This window comes from Brachionichthys hirsutus, chromosome 3 (assembly GCF_040956055.1).
Source record: "Brachionichthys hirsutus isolate HB-005 chromosome 3, CSIRO-AGI_Bhir_v1, whole genome shotgun sequence".
Classification (NCBI taxonomy): Eukaryota; Metazoa; Chordata; class Actinopteri; order Lophiiformes; family Brachionichthyidae; genus Brachionichthys; species Brachionichthys hirsutus.
In genome coordinates, this window is record NC_090899.1 from 11,995,422 (window position 1) to 12,010,165 (window position 14,744).

General features: G+C 44.1%; 2 protein-coding genes across 2 annotated transcripts; one reads left to right on the top strand and one right to left on the bottom strand.

Annotated features, from left to right (window-relative positions):
* The first annotated feature begins 881 nt into the window (after nucleotides 1-881).
* derl1 (derlin 1) lies at nucleotides 882-4,460 on the top strand. Its single transcript, XM_068757479.1, has 8 exons — nucleotides 882-1,193; nucleotides 1,939-2,038; nucleotides 2,117-2,181; nucleotides 2,758-2,784; nucleotides 2,986-3,081; nucleotides 3,195-3,247; nucleotides 3,461-3,571; nucleotides 3,749-4,460. Exons 1-8 carry the CDS (start codon nucleotides 1,041-1,043, stop codon nucleotides 3,888-3,890), a joined length of 747 nt encoding a protein of 248 aa, XP_068613580.1. The 5' UTR covers nucleotides 882-1,040; the 3' UTR covers nucleotides 3,891-4,460.
* A 78-nt stretch (nucleotides 4,461-4,538) lies between these two features.
* Nucleotides 4,539-14,159, bottom strand: zhx2a (zinc fingers and homeoboxes 2a). Its single transcript, XM_068756771.1, has 12 exons — nucleotides 14,061-14,159; nucleotides 13,041-13,739; nucleotides 12,039-12,251; nucleotides 11,425-11,688; nucleotides 10,932-11,147; nucleotides 10,725-10,809; nucleotides 10,415-10,600; nucleotides 8,965-9,374; nucleotides 7,839-8,088; nucleotides 7,598-7,757; nucleotides 7,320-7,439; nucleotides 4,539-6,047 (listed from the first exon to the last, which is right to left on the bottom strand). The coding sequence occupies exons 1-11, from the start codon at nucleotides 14,157-14,159 to the stop codon at nucleotides 7,322-7,324; spliced, it is 2,700 nt and encodes an 899-aa protein (XP_068612872.1). The 3' UTR covers nucleotides 4,539-6,047; nucleotides 7,320-7,321.
* Nucleotides 14,160-14,744: the final 585 nt, after the last annotated feature.

A 14,744-nucleotide genomic window follows, 5' to 3' on the forward strand; every position in this document is an offset into this window, starting at 1 on the left:
TTACCTTCACATGGCTAGCTAAAGGCTAATCTCATTCCAGCGGTGTAAACAGCGCGAAATTTGAAAGAGCAACATTCTGTATATTCAGTCTGAAGTTACAAAAATAAAAACCTAAACTCTCATAACCATAAAATGCTAACCAACCACCGAGATACTGATTTAAGCGACCCCACTACAACGCTTAACTTCAGTTTTACGACTTCTAATTTGTTCTGAGGACGGTATCGTGTCGCTCAATGTTGACGTAAAAGGTAAATAGAGTGTTGGATTATGGGTAGTGTAGTTGAAAACGTTTGACGCTAGACTGTATTATCAAACGCTGCTGCTGGTCACTGTAATCGCTGACTGACTAGTAAATATAACCACTTTTAATAAACACATGATCAGATCACTGCCATTAGACTGTATTGATCACTGCCATTAGACTGTATTGATCACCGCCATTAGACTGTATTGTAGTACAGATGTCCCGAATAATTGTTACTGTTTTGCATAATTATTATGTAATGTCACGCGTATTCAATTAATTGAACAAGTATGTCAAATCGCATCTACTTAAAATGCACTTAAGTCTAAAACTAGTGAGAAATAAAGTGAGTGAGAACTTATGATGAAAATCTAAACCGATACAAGTGAGAATAAAATCAGGGATGAAGTAAAAGCCTAGAAACTACTGTAAATAGATCAATGTATATATACTCAACTAACAAATAAAGAGGCCTCCATTGGCCTTACCTGCACTATAATTAAGTTGGTATCCAGTCCCAAAACATCTGGAATATAATTTAATGTTTTATCGCCATTTGTTTTCCCGGTATTCCATTCATTTTACTGTGAAAATCCGAACCGGATATGCCTCATATGCTCTGCTAGCAGGCTTGTACACAAAGCTAGCTCCTTCTCGTTAGCCACGTCATGTGAAGTTAGCGGTGGAGCAATTCGGACGAAGGAGTCGCGCTTTGCGGGAAAGTAACAGATCTTTTGAAGAGGACCTTTCTTGCCGGTTGTTTCTGATACTTTGGTAGTTATTGTGGAGAAAGATGGCAGATATCGGGGACTGGTTTCGGAGCATCCCCCCGATCACCCGGACCTGGTTCGGTGCCTCTGTAGCTCTCCCCCTCATCGGGGTACTCGGATTAGTTGATTTCAGGAACTTCTTGCTTTTTCCGGAGCTGGTCTTTAGTAGATTTCAAGTAAGTATTGACTCTGTTCGGCGCAGTGTGTTGGTGTAACACTGAACGTCAGTAAGTTAGCACTTAGCAGGTAGCTAGCTAGGCCATACGACAGGCCTCCTCGCCGCGACGGACCAATGAGAGGGCGAGACGTGGAGCACGACTTCCGGTTTCTGTCAAAAAAGTGAATTCGAGCAAAGAATCCATCACAAGTTGTGGAAGCCCGGGGCCAGATGTGAAAGGAACAGACTCGTAGCAGTACTGTGTCAGTTTCTCAAGTACTGCTTAGATATTTTTTAATGATATTTTTCGGATTTTGTACCGTTTTTATTTGGGCAAGGAAGTTAAAGAGAAGAGCTGACAGAATAATGGAGGAGAGGGCAAACAGACAAGGGCAGATAGGAACCTCAGGTTGCCCCTCGGGGGACTAAGCCTCTGGGAGTGCTCCCTACCTGCAGCGATAGATGTGACTTGATTTTATTGTACAGTATAAGTTAGTGGTTGTGTATATACACGTGACATATTTAATGTATGTACATATGTTTCAGAGCATTGGGTGATACATAAATATATCTCTCTCTCACACACACACACACACACACACACACACACACACGCATATCTGTATTGTGTGTTGTAACTGTAACTGTGTCAATGTCCTTAATTAAAATGAAAATGCTCATCACCCCTCTGGTGAATATTGCATGTCTGCCACGAGTGTTACATTCTGGAAACCAACGCCTTACATTGCTCCAATTCATTACAGCTCTGGAGACCACTGACCGCCACGTTTTATTTTCCAACTGGGTTTCTGTACCTCGTCAACCTCTATTTCCTCTACCAGTACTCCTCGAGACTAGAGACAGGTGAGACTGCGCTTCACTCTCGGATTAGTGAACGCTAACTGTGCTAGTTGACATGCTAATATTGTTCTTGTTTTCCAGGGGTGTTTGATACCAGACCTGCTGACTATGTCTTCATGCTGCTCTTCAACTGGATCTGCATTCTTGTATCCTTTCACTGGCATAATGGGAATACAGACGCCTTCTGTGTGAATGATTAATTTCAATCAATCAACACCTGATCATTGCGCTCCCATCTAATTAGTCCTTTTCCTCTTCACCACTGATAATAACACTTTGCTATCTTCATGCCTCTGCGTTACCCTCATCTCTTTGCACAACTGTGCCATATTAGGGTGGTTCTGTGCCAGTGGCCGACTGTTAACGCACCCCTGCAGAGCAGAGACACCCAATGTAGGTCACATGCGATACCAGCGATGCAGCCCGCTTCGCTTCCGTCAGGGGTTCAGCTCGGATGGCTGCGCTGTCGGTTCTTCAGACGTTTATTATTTAATAGGCAAATGTAGACATCATCACTGTTCTCTGAAAATCCAAACCGTGTGTTCCTTTTGTTACCCCGGGGTAACTGTGGGGAAAACTGAGGTATGGGGCATTAGGAGACATCTGATGTGTCGGTGTCCTACACCTTGCTCAAGGGGAAGAGGAAGGATGAGCTGTTCTAATCTTTAGGCTCCAGCTATGATTGCACTCACCCAAGTTGATGTCCTTGACTCTGGCTGTAGATAACTGGACTGCTGATCAACATGCGGGTGAGGTCCTGCGTCTCTTCCTCTTTATTTTACCGCGACATGAAACTGTAACAATTACACACTGCACATGAAGATTGTTGCCTTTGTTCATAATTGTCCGTCAAGATATTGTGAGTGTTTTTTCCTCACACCACTGTGTAAGAGCTGATCCGATAGCTCTGACATGCTCTTAAGATAAAAACAACCCATTTTTGTTTTCAGCTGCTGATGATCCCACTGATCATGTCAGTGCTCTACGTCTGGGCTCAGTTCAACAAAGACATGATTGTGACTTTCTGGTTTGGAACACGATTCAAGGTACCTCATGCTTTACTTCCAACACTCGTTGCATCACAATTCACACACCTCGTCAGAACATAGAATAGCCCGACTCGTATTCTTTACCGCCTTCTTCTGATGCTTTGTCCCAGGCACACTATCTACCCTGGGTCATCCTGATCTTCAATTTTTTCATTGGAGGCTCGTAAGTAACTACAGTCGAATAAAAACCCAAATAACTCGTACTATTGTTATATAAACGAATATATTAAGACTCATTGTTGTATTTGTACTAAACGCATTAGTGATCTGTTTCTTTCTATTCTAAAATAGTCCTGTTCTGTACAGTATGCTTTCGTGTTTAAAGTAAACGTGTACATGTCGTTTGATTTTTCTTCTTTCTGCTGTTTTTGTGCAGCTTTGTGAATGAACTGACCGGGAACCTGGTGGGTCACCTCTACTACTTCCTCATGTTCAAATACCCCATAGACCTGGGAGGGCGCTCCTTCTTCTCCACACCAGACATCCTGTAAGTTTCCTTTTTTTACATAACCACCTTGGGCTCTATTCTTTTTAGCTTTAGAAAAAATATAGTACTACACATCATCAAACATACAGTATATAGCTCTTTAACGGAGAAATAACGTGTTTGAACTATTAAATGAAACGTTTAATTCATAAATCGTCCCTCTGCTCTTCACTCCAGGTATCGGTACTTCCCTAACAGGAGGGGAGGTGTGGCAGGCTTCGGAGTCGCTCCCACAAGGAGACCAGCTGCCCAGGAGCAAGCGGGAGGAGGCGGAGGACGTCACAGCTGGGGCCAAGGCAACCGCCTGGGGGCCGAATGAGTGGGGGCTGGAGCAAGAGAGCGACGGCGATCCCAATGCTCCTATGCACCCAGAAACAAACGTTTGCGCAGTTGATGTTTCAAATTGAAGTGTCGGAAAGTTTCCATATTAACGCTTTAGTTTTCGAGGATACGGAAAGGAGGAGTTTGAGGAAGCACACTTTGCAGACGGGACATCGCAGCAGACCACATAAAGCCAGCTCTATCACGGCTGCTGGCGGATGAAATCCAAATAGAATACTTTAAACTGATTAATTTTTTATGTTTATTCTTCTCCCTTTCCATCTGCTTCTGTTTAACCCCCCCCCCCCCCCCCCAAACTACCTCCGCCCCCCCTGCCATTGGACTGCTCACCAGCACACTGTTATCTTCGATTGCTGTGGTTCTGTCCTTTCTCTCCGTGATGCCATACCAGATTTCATTATCACCAATGCAGATGGACTGTAGTCTCAGATTACGCTATTTCCTGGTCTGGATCGACATGGATGTAAAATGTTTTTATGCCTCTCACGATGTGATGAAGATGGGACATTGCTTTTTGTTGTAAATACAAAAGTTGTAGTAAGAACGAGTCTGCGTGTAATTACTGTCCTGTCAGTGATTCCTTAGTGCAACATGGTTTTAATACATCCAGCAAAGAGACGTGTGAATGATCCAACAAGCTAGCATTTAGCCTAGCAGTTGACGTATTAGGAAGTGATGCAATCTTTGTCACACAACACAGGAAGAGCAAATCAAGTTTTACATTTGGTTGTGCATTTATTGAGTTATAAAGCGGGCTGAAAAGAAGAAAATGAAACTGCAAGTATTTTTCTCTCTAGCCAACCAAAAGTACAGTATCTCAGATACTTGTCTGAACATGAAACTAATGCATTAGTAGCAGCAACACACATTTAGCCATACACCTGTTCAAACCAGCTTAGAAATGATGGTTCAACTTAACCGCCTCTTTGCTCCTGCAATTTGACCCATAAAGCAGATCCCTCTGAAGCACATGCGAGCGGCTCAGTTTTCCAAATGTTTAAGCATCATCACGGTCATTATCTCACTCATTGTGGGTGTTCTGAACTGGCTGTACAGAAATTAACAAGCTTTGTAACAGAATGCCTTGACTAGAGATGGATGTGTTCACAGATCACCACAGAGGAAAATGATCCGACATGGCTCAAATAAAGAAACTTCAGTTATTGTGTCATGCGTCAAACGCTTTCAGGTTTTCTCCAAAACAGACGCAGAATGCTGAAGTCGTTAACAGTCTGTACTGTACTCAGTTCTGAGGCAGACAGCAAAGGTCAGATAAGAGCTGAAAAGGCAGCATGGTGCGATCTTCTCTGTGTGATTATTCATTTCTACATCAAGAAAAGAACATTCTGTGCTGTTCAAAGCCTGGTAAAGACGCCTCAAGCACTGATGCAGGAACAGGCGGATTAGGAAAGGTGCATGAAGTTGTGGTGAACAGTGCATTTATTCATTCATTCATTTGCCTTAATGCGTTTTTCCTGGCGTCTTCATGTTCTTTCTCCAGCCTCTCGGGCAGTGAAGCTGCAGCTGTGTTCAGATTGACCAAGACACCGTCACTGCCAAGCGTCCTATAGCACCGCTGATTGATCTTCACTTTCACCACAACAATCTATGAGAGTGAGTCAAGCAGCAGAAAAAAGTAAAGTTTCCATACCCTAATAGTTTGAGATGAAGTGGTCTATTATGTAAGCTAGCTATAACTACAACAGGGATACTGTATATGCAAGTGCCATCAAAATACTACCCATACTGAGTAAAATGCAAGTATGATGTAAAAAATAAACTAAAAATAGGACCGATTCTCAGCAAGCAACAGACTATCATAGACTTGGATCTTAAAACAAAAACAAAAAAAACATTCCAGGTTTTGTTGACTTTTTTTTTTTCTTTAAATGCTAAACTGTACAAATGTTTTCATAATACAGAAAAATATTTACAAGGGTGCAATTTTGTAAAAAACAAAACAAAAACAAAAACAGAAAGTAGTAAGAACAATGCATCAAGTCCAGCTTTGGCACTCCTCTTAATGTCAGCATCTGAACCGCACATCAGTGCTGCCATCCTCCCGTCTCCAGCTTCACCACCGCTTCCATGATCGCTTGTTCTGAATCATCACCGGACTGTTGATCTGCCTGACCTGCAACAGTGTCAGACAAAGACAGAAATGAATGCACTGCCCAAATAAATACTTTAGAAACGACAATCGTAATTATCCTTGCTGATCTGTAGTTTTATTTCCGCTGCAAAGATGTTTACTTTTCCAGTTTAGTTTGCGTGACACCAGGACTACAGACGGAAGTACTCACCCGACTGAAATGAAAATAAATGGAGGATCCAGCATGAGCAATATGTTCTGATGTCCTGACTCAGAAGTCAGAACATGCATCAAGTATTTCAACGAAGCCTTTGCTCACACAGTAACCTGCTTGTTACTCAACAGTTTCCGCACGACAATTAAAAGTATTTTGCTTGTTTACAGTGATCACAAATAAAACGTATAAACAAAAACATAAAAATGCAGAGGGAACAAGAATTCTAACCTCCTGAAAGAGCGCTAATTATTGTAAACGATCAATGAATTCCATTTGCAGCGCTGCCCGTGTGTATTTTTAATGCTAATTGGTGGTGCGGCCCAAGTATCATCCTGCCATCTTTGCGAAGGACCAATCAGAGTAATTACACCCCCAATAATTTCCTGAGTAGATGAAGGCCACAGCTGTGGCATCTTGAAGAAACAGATCATAATATATTCATTATTTATGCAAGTCACACATTAACTCAAAATCTTCAACATCCGTTCATCATTCGGGCTCATCGAGAGCTGAAACGTATCCCAGCATGCACTGAGTGAAAGGTAGAGCTATTAATACAGCAGCAGCGATTCAAAAACCACCAGGAGTCATCCGTCACCCTCTGGTGCATTTTAGCATTTTTCAGCTCATCGTTTTGGATTCACACTTCACGGGTTTACTGTTTTGTTCCATCAACTTTATTTCAGTAATGTCAAAGGCGTTTTATTTTCTTGTTCTAGCGATTCATCTCTGGCCATCTATCATTCCATCTTCTCCCAGGATATGGTCATTCCAGGATAGGGAAGATGTGCAACACCGCCAACAAGTTCTGGACCCCCTCAAAATCGGAGTAAACCTCCAAAGGCAGGCAGCCTGGAGGCACGCTAACCAGGGTGAGGTCCGAGCACCTCGTCCTCTCTCCAAAGCTGAAGGAAACTTATTTTGGCCATTTTTATCCTCGATCTTGTGGATACGACATTGTTAATTAATCTCAATATTGTTTGTACAAAAAGAGGAAATGTCTAATTTTTTGTTCGTCCAATGTAATATTAGTGTCTCACGTTTTCCTCGGTTCTTAAACTTCAAAGAATTACTTCTATTAGGATATTTAAACTTACTATCAACCAGTGACCCTCCCAGGCTGCTCCAAGCTCAGAACGTCCGTGTCTGTTGCCAGCTTGGGTCTTTCCACCGCCTCTTCACCCTCTTCCTCCACCGCTACCGTCACCTTTATCCACCTGGAAAAGAAAAGTAAAGTTTAAACACAGACTCCCTCTGGGAACCAGAAACGTAATGATTTTTATTTGAATGTTTCTGTGATGGATCCAAAAAAGATGAAAACAGATGTCTTGTAACAAACAAAGATTTAAGATCCGTTCCTCCCGTCTGAACCCACCTCCCTTTGTCAACAGTGCTCGAGCTGGTCTGGTCCGGTCCGGCTCGGCTCAGGTCTGCCACACTGTGACTTAATCCGTTATTCAACCACTGGACTTTGTCTTGGTCGAGCGGTTTGGAGTACTCCGTCACAGCTGCCGCGTTCTCACCAGTCTCCTCTACTGAAGACCACGAAATAAAAATGTGAACATGAGCACACACACACACACACACACACTCTTTATAAACGCTATAACACTCACCTTTTAAACCCCTTCCTTCTGAGGCAACACTCTTTTGCTCACAGGACTGGCCGTTCTGTTCCCGGCCTGATTTTGGTTGCTCTACAAGGTTTTGCGTTTGGAAGTCTTCCATCCAATCCAGAGTTTCACCATTTTTCAACGCCGAGCGGTGGTCCTTGAACCAGCGGACAATGTCGGTGCGTCCCAAGTTTGTTTGGACCTCCAGCTGGCTGTACTCGTCCGGACATGGCCACTGAGTCCGACAGAACACCTACCGAGAAGAGATCGTCCATCAGTGACATTTTATACCATAAAAATGGCATTTAATTCACTGTTAAATCACAACACAAAATACCTAAACTAAACTAAACTAGAGGGAACTCAAAGCTATAAATTCAGACTGGTTGCTGAGGAAATAGTTTTTGTGTAGAATGTCTTAATTCCACTTGCAGGATAGTTAAAGGGATAATGAAGTATACAATAAATAACGCTTTATTCCACTAAATACTTCTACTCCAGGGAATATTGAACGTTTAACCCCTTTATACTTAACTTTACAAATTTGTTCTAATTAGCCATTTCTTGCTAATACAGCTTCCATCCACAGGAAAGTAGTCGACGCTCGTCTCTAGTAACTCAGGTGAAAGTTAAATTTACATCAAATTAATTTGGGCAGATCTAAAAATCAGCCACCAGAAATTGAAATACATTGGTCACCATTAACTGACAGCTGGCGCCTGTGCAACATGGTGCAGAACAAGCCATATCTCCTGCGTCCGTTTCGTGTCTTTCTTCTTTGGCTGTGTCATCCTTTGAGACTAGTTTTCTAATTTAAGCCCGTTTATTTTCTTTCCTTCGCCAGATCTGACCTTGTAGTCTCCTGCTTTATAATATCCCCTCAAAATATTGAAATATCAACAAATCCCATCATGAAGTGTCAGTCACAGTCCTTATCTCGAGTACCGGCGTGATACATTCTCCAGACAAATGCATTTCACACAGAACCTCAGTTCAGATCATATTAAAAAGGTGCCGTCTCAACAAGTCATCTCCTTACAGTCACAACTCATGACCGTCTCTCAGCATCGAACCTGCGTCAGATTTGTCATCAGTTAACTGTCGACACATTTTCACCAGCACTTCTCACCTCTCTGAGCAGAGAAAGGGAGCGGTTGGTGATGGGGGCTGGGCTTGTAGAGGCAGACAAGATGGGCGGATGGGGAGAAGAGGAGGAGGAGGAGGATGTGAGTATGGGAGGTGACGCCGAGGAGGAGAGGTTTGGTGGATGAGGGGATGAGACTGCAAGTACAGGAGGGGACAAGGTTGAGGAGGAAGAAGAAAGGACAGGTGGCTGAGGAGGGGAGCGCAGAGGTTTCTTGTCTTGCTCCCGATGCGACGCCCCGTTCATCAGCGCTCCGGGCCTGTCTCCTCTCTCCTCCGTGTTCTTTGAAGTCATTGTGAGCAAAGCCTTCTGCATGTTGTCCCTCAGGCCCCTGCGTTCTGAAAACCAGCAGTCCACATCGGTCCTGGACAGCCTGGTCTCTTGAACCAGCTGGTCTAGATCAGAATCAGAGTTCAGCAAGTCGTGTTAGTTTCAGGTGGACCACCAGGGAATCAAATCCCTCATCAGGAGGACTTAAACTGGGCTCATTAAAAATCACATTTGCTATTCCTGTCATGCAGCCCCGCCCCCCACCCCCCCCCGACTAGAGATAGGCCTGCTGGTGTGAAAGAAAATCAAGTCACATGCTGGGAACTCTTATAAATAGAAGAAACCACTTCTGGACTTCTTTAGGTAATTTTAGCATCGAATGCAAATTCAACCATCTGATTCTCACCCTAAAGCGGTTTGAAAGATGGTGTAATATTTTTTTCCTCTGGAGCCTTGCAACATAAACACATCCTAAAAATAGATTTGGATAGACCACTTTAACTGTTTCTGTAGGCAAATAGAATATGTTCACACCAAGCACGCGATTAATGGCAACAAATAGTGAACTACAGGAACATTTGTTTGTAAATACAGACTCAATAAGTCACAATTCTGTGGCTTCAAAGGATTTAAAGAATGTTTTTTTTATCGTGCATCGAGACACGATACACGATATTCGGCTCACGATACGATTCAATACACTGACATCATTTTCTGAACGATTTTAAAAAGGTCAAAGTGATTTTGGAGACACAAGGCTTTACTTGTGAGTGTTCCAGTGACTTGGATTGAATTAATTGAACTGAAAGCATCAATTACACCAGTGGTCCCCAACCACCGGGCCACGGCCCGGTACCGGTCCGTGAGGCATTTGTTACCGGGCCGCGCAGAAAGAATAATTAATGTATACAATTTCCGTTGTATTGATTATTAGCGTCTTTCTGTTCAGGAATAGAAACGTCACGTTTGTGTGACACAGCTTGCAAACTGCCATACTTCTGTCCAAATCGTCGCTTTCCTTTTTGTTTTTAAAACCCCAAATGCTCCCACACGTCTAGTAAATAATCTGAACATGACACTAAGCAAAACACAGAGTCTCTTTTCTTCCATATTTATGACGTATAATGTGAAGAAGACTGACTGAACAGCATGAGCTGGTCTTTACCGATATCTGCCTCCGTCGGGGTGCTGCTTCTGTGGAAACTTTCCTCCAGAGCGTTTAGCTGCTCCGATGATTTCCCCTTCACCCTCTCCAGCAGGGGAAACTGGCTGGGCACCGCTTTCTTTACAGGGCCATCTTTAGGTAGCGGCGTCACTTCAACTTTCACCAGCACTGGAGGAGTAGAAACGCCTGCACGGGAGACACAGAGGTAACTCATCTAAGGAAAGCACAAACGGCACTCAACCCTGCAAGCGTGAACCGAGCCAGGGGTGGTTTCACATCTCGTCTGTGGAGCGTTGACCCCATCACATGCCTTTGAGATTGAGAAGTCTCTGCTCACTGAACCACTTCTTTATCTCTCCTCTGGACAGCCCCGTCATCTCTATCAGTCTGTAGATCTGTCACATGAACAGATGCAACATAACATCAGTGTTTATCAGAGTAATCACTGAAGCCAGAGGGAAAAAAATAAATAAAATTCACACATCACAGATACGTCCTTTCACGCACTTATTCTTACCTCATCTTCCTCAGGGAAAGGACACTGTGCGTAGCTGGTCCTCAGCACAGACAGCTGCTCAGCAGTTTTACTGGCATCAACTGTGAAACTTAGCATTTTGGGCGACATCAGTTTGGATGTGGCCGCGGGCGCCGAGACGGTCTGAATGATGGACGGTCGTTTACTCTCCGAGGCAATCACAGGGGAGGGCAGGGGTCGTTTCAGCGACTGCACTACCTGCGTCAAACATGATGGAGAAACGGCGTCAAATCCTGTCAGTCAAGTCAAATCAAGCTTCACAAATTGCCTTTTTTTTTTTAAATAGTCAATGTCTCATTTTGTGTGTGCTCCTCACTCATTTATACACGGAGGGCAACAGGATAGAAGGCATCAATGTTCTTGTCACAAACCCAACTTTTAGCTCTTGCCAACGCCGAAGCCCGCAGCCGGATATGTACAGTACATGGGTCTGTGCATCTGCACAAGTTAGATTCTCTGCACCAATATTTTGTACCTGGCTCGCCATGGTGAATGCCAGCGGCGCACAAGTGATGGCTGAGCCGTTAGCTACTGGGGTGAGAACCAGACTGGTCTGAGCCAGCAGCTGGCAGGGGAGGGACTGAAGGACAGATGCTCCTGGCTGGATGGGTTTGGAGGCTGCAATGGGGCCGGACAGGTTGCTGCTTGTTTGGGAGTTGAGATGAGGAGCGACCACAGCAAAGGTCTGGGGCACAGAGGAGATGGTACCGTTGAACATTTTCTTCCTGGCTTCTTCCACCTGTCACAGAAGAAAAAGAGTTTTATTTTTATTTTTGCATGTTAAAGAAATCCTCACGCATCCGAAGACGACACCAGACTGACACGACTATGTCATAAATGTTAGATGTTCACTTAATGTCTCACCTTCATGCAATCATTCATCTTATTCCGGATAAAAAAAAGCTCATATTTAACATTCGAGTTTCAACTACAGACAGAAATACAAGGAAAAGTAATATTCACTACAAATGATACTATTGACTGCAGTTTCATTTGAGCTTTTGATTTATAATAAGGTAGCAAAATACACAAAATCATATTTAATATAATTAAAGAGGGTTTTGATTTTATTTAAACTATAATTCCTACCTCCTCAGGAGACCAGCTGATGCCCTGTTTCAGCCTTTGTGTGGTGAACCAGACTTTGATTTGCTCCTCTGGATGCTTTGAAGCTGCCGTGAGCCAGGAGAGCTCAGCCTGTGTTGGGTAGGGGAACTTGTTGAAGGAGGAGATGAGCGTCAGGTTGTCGTCGAGCGAAGGGTTGTATTTGGTTGTGTTGAGGGGCACTGCGATCTTTGGAACCTGAAATAACAATCAAAAGCAGAAAAGCGTCTCCATCAGGCCGCTCTGGCAGCTCCTATGTCAAATATTAACAGGCTTGCTCCAGTTTTCTCGCTCGTACTAAACCGTGGCAGACAATCATTCAAAAATGACAGGCAGGGTAGAGTGGCGATGCTGAATGCCACCGATAACCTGGAGAAACATTAAGGCCCGCCCGAGCCTTGCCACACACCTCGATACGATCTGGGCTCTTTGGTAAATATTCTCTATTCGGAGCAATCTCTAAACCTCAATGAGATGCTGTGGAGGGAGGTTCATGCTCACAAACCATCTGACGTGGGTGTACTAAAGCAGAGTGGGCCAATATTCCAATACACGCTTGTGTAATTTTGAGGGGGGGGGTTGGACATTTTAATGCTAAAAATAATATAAGGTCTATCAGAGGACTGCTTCCTCAGTGCTTACCCTCTTCATGATCGGCACCAAAAACCAAATTTGAGTTTGGGTTGCGACAAGGAAGAGAACTACCCTGATGACAGTGTAAATTAACCATTAGGCAGTCTAGAGCCAGGAGACAATTAGCTTAGCGCAAAGGTTAAAGTACAGAGAAACAACTAGTCTACCTACGTATGTCAAAGAGCTTCTCCTCCAACAAATAAATAGAGCTCCATGCAACGGCGAGCTAACCGCCTGGGCGTAGCTTCAGATTTGAGGTCGAATGTTTTTTCCCCTGCTCAACTCTTTGCAAGAAAAGAAACGCAATACCTGAGAATTAAATAAGAGGGCAACGCTCTTTTCAGCATGTCCTACCTGGGTGTAGTTCAGAGGCCGCTGCAGGGAAGGCATGATGTGAGAAAGGCCGTCTGCTTTGAGTAGTGTCGACTCGGGGATGATGACTGTCCCATTCACATTAAGCGCTGTGATTGGTTTCCTGGTTAGATCTGGGATCAGTTTACTCAAGAGCGAGTCTGTCTGTTTATTGTCCAATAGCACCGTTCTTGGTTTACCGGCCTTCGCCGAGGAGGCTTTGCTGTGTGGCACACTGCCCGGCTTGTCCCCTTTGCCAGCACTGGCACAGTAAGTATTGTAAATAACGGCGCTGCTGCTGCACCCTTCTATAGTCTGCTCCAAGATCGTCTGATTGTTCATTTTGATGCGCTTGAATTTAAAGTTGCTCTCCCCCGGGTGACTCCTCTCGTTGTGTTCCGTCAGAGTATCAAACTTCTTGGTGTTGAAGTTGCAGACGGCACACAGGTAGAGGGGGTTGAGGATGACGTTGGGGTGGTTGGCATCAACGTGTTCTTTGAAAGTGTTGAGGTTCTGCGTGGAGAAGGGGCAGTACTTGCACTCGTAGCCGCCCTGCTGTTTACGCTCAGGCTTGGAAAGATCTGCGGGTTCGTTATCCGGTTTGTCCGGAGCGGTTGGCGGATCGAATTCCACGGAGGCTTCTGTATTCGCTGAGAGATCCGTTTCCATAGGTCCTTCCTCAGTATGGTTTTCCATTGTTGTCTGATAGAGGGGGAAAATATAGTTTTCAGATTCGACTGCAGAACTATGAAGTTATCATTTCGCTGATTTATGACGCTAATGCGTTGCGTTAATCTAAAATGTCATATTAATGTAGTGTAATACACAAATCCATTTTAAACACAGTTTAAAACTGTATTTAAGACTTGGCATCATCAATCTGCAACTGGCAACAGATGCGGCTGCGTACTTAAAAAAAAAAAAAAAAACTATAAAAACAATTCAGACTGCAGGGAGGATGCAACCTTTTCATCTGGATCAATTATATAAAGAAAAGCCTCGTGCTCTCCCAGAGGAGTGTACCTCCAAGCCGTGCGACTCCTCCATCTCATCATCCAGCTCCACCATGGTCTGGTCTTGTCTGATCATACAGGGGGTGGAGGTCTTCCGGCGGCTGGACATGATGGCAGATGCTGGGTTTGTGGAAAGCTGCTTGACCAGCGGCGATTAAAGGAGGAGGATGTGACCAGGATGCGGGACTACCGTCAGAGTGTCGGGTGGGCAAAGGGTACAGAAGAACAGCCAGTAGCACAGTCGGAGAGGCGAGGATCCAGTCGAGCTGCTCTAGTGAAGGCTGGGCTTGCTGACCGCGTCAGCTCCACTGCTGGCCGACCTCCTGGAGCTGCATGACAGGATGTCACCTGGATGAAAAAGCCAGAGTAGGAAAACTGATTAATATACACATTAGTTAAATGAATTAAAAGCTCTCCCCTTATCCTCCATTTCTGCTCTGAATGACTTGAGTGCACAAGTAAGTTCTTGCCACAGATGTCATTGTGACGGAAATTCAAACAGAGGCTGAGAGTAGATTGCCCTGCCCATCCTCCACACAATCAATGGCATTTTGTAACCAGTATGCAGCTATACATAGAATATATGTTAGAATTAGGTCAGCCGCTTCACTGATGTATGTTGTGTACATTTAGTATATCGATGGCCAAAACGCAAAACCTATTATTTAAGGATCCTTAATGCACAATCCACTGA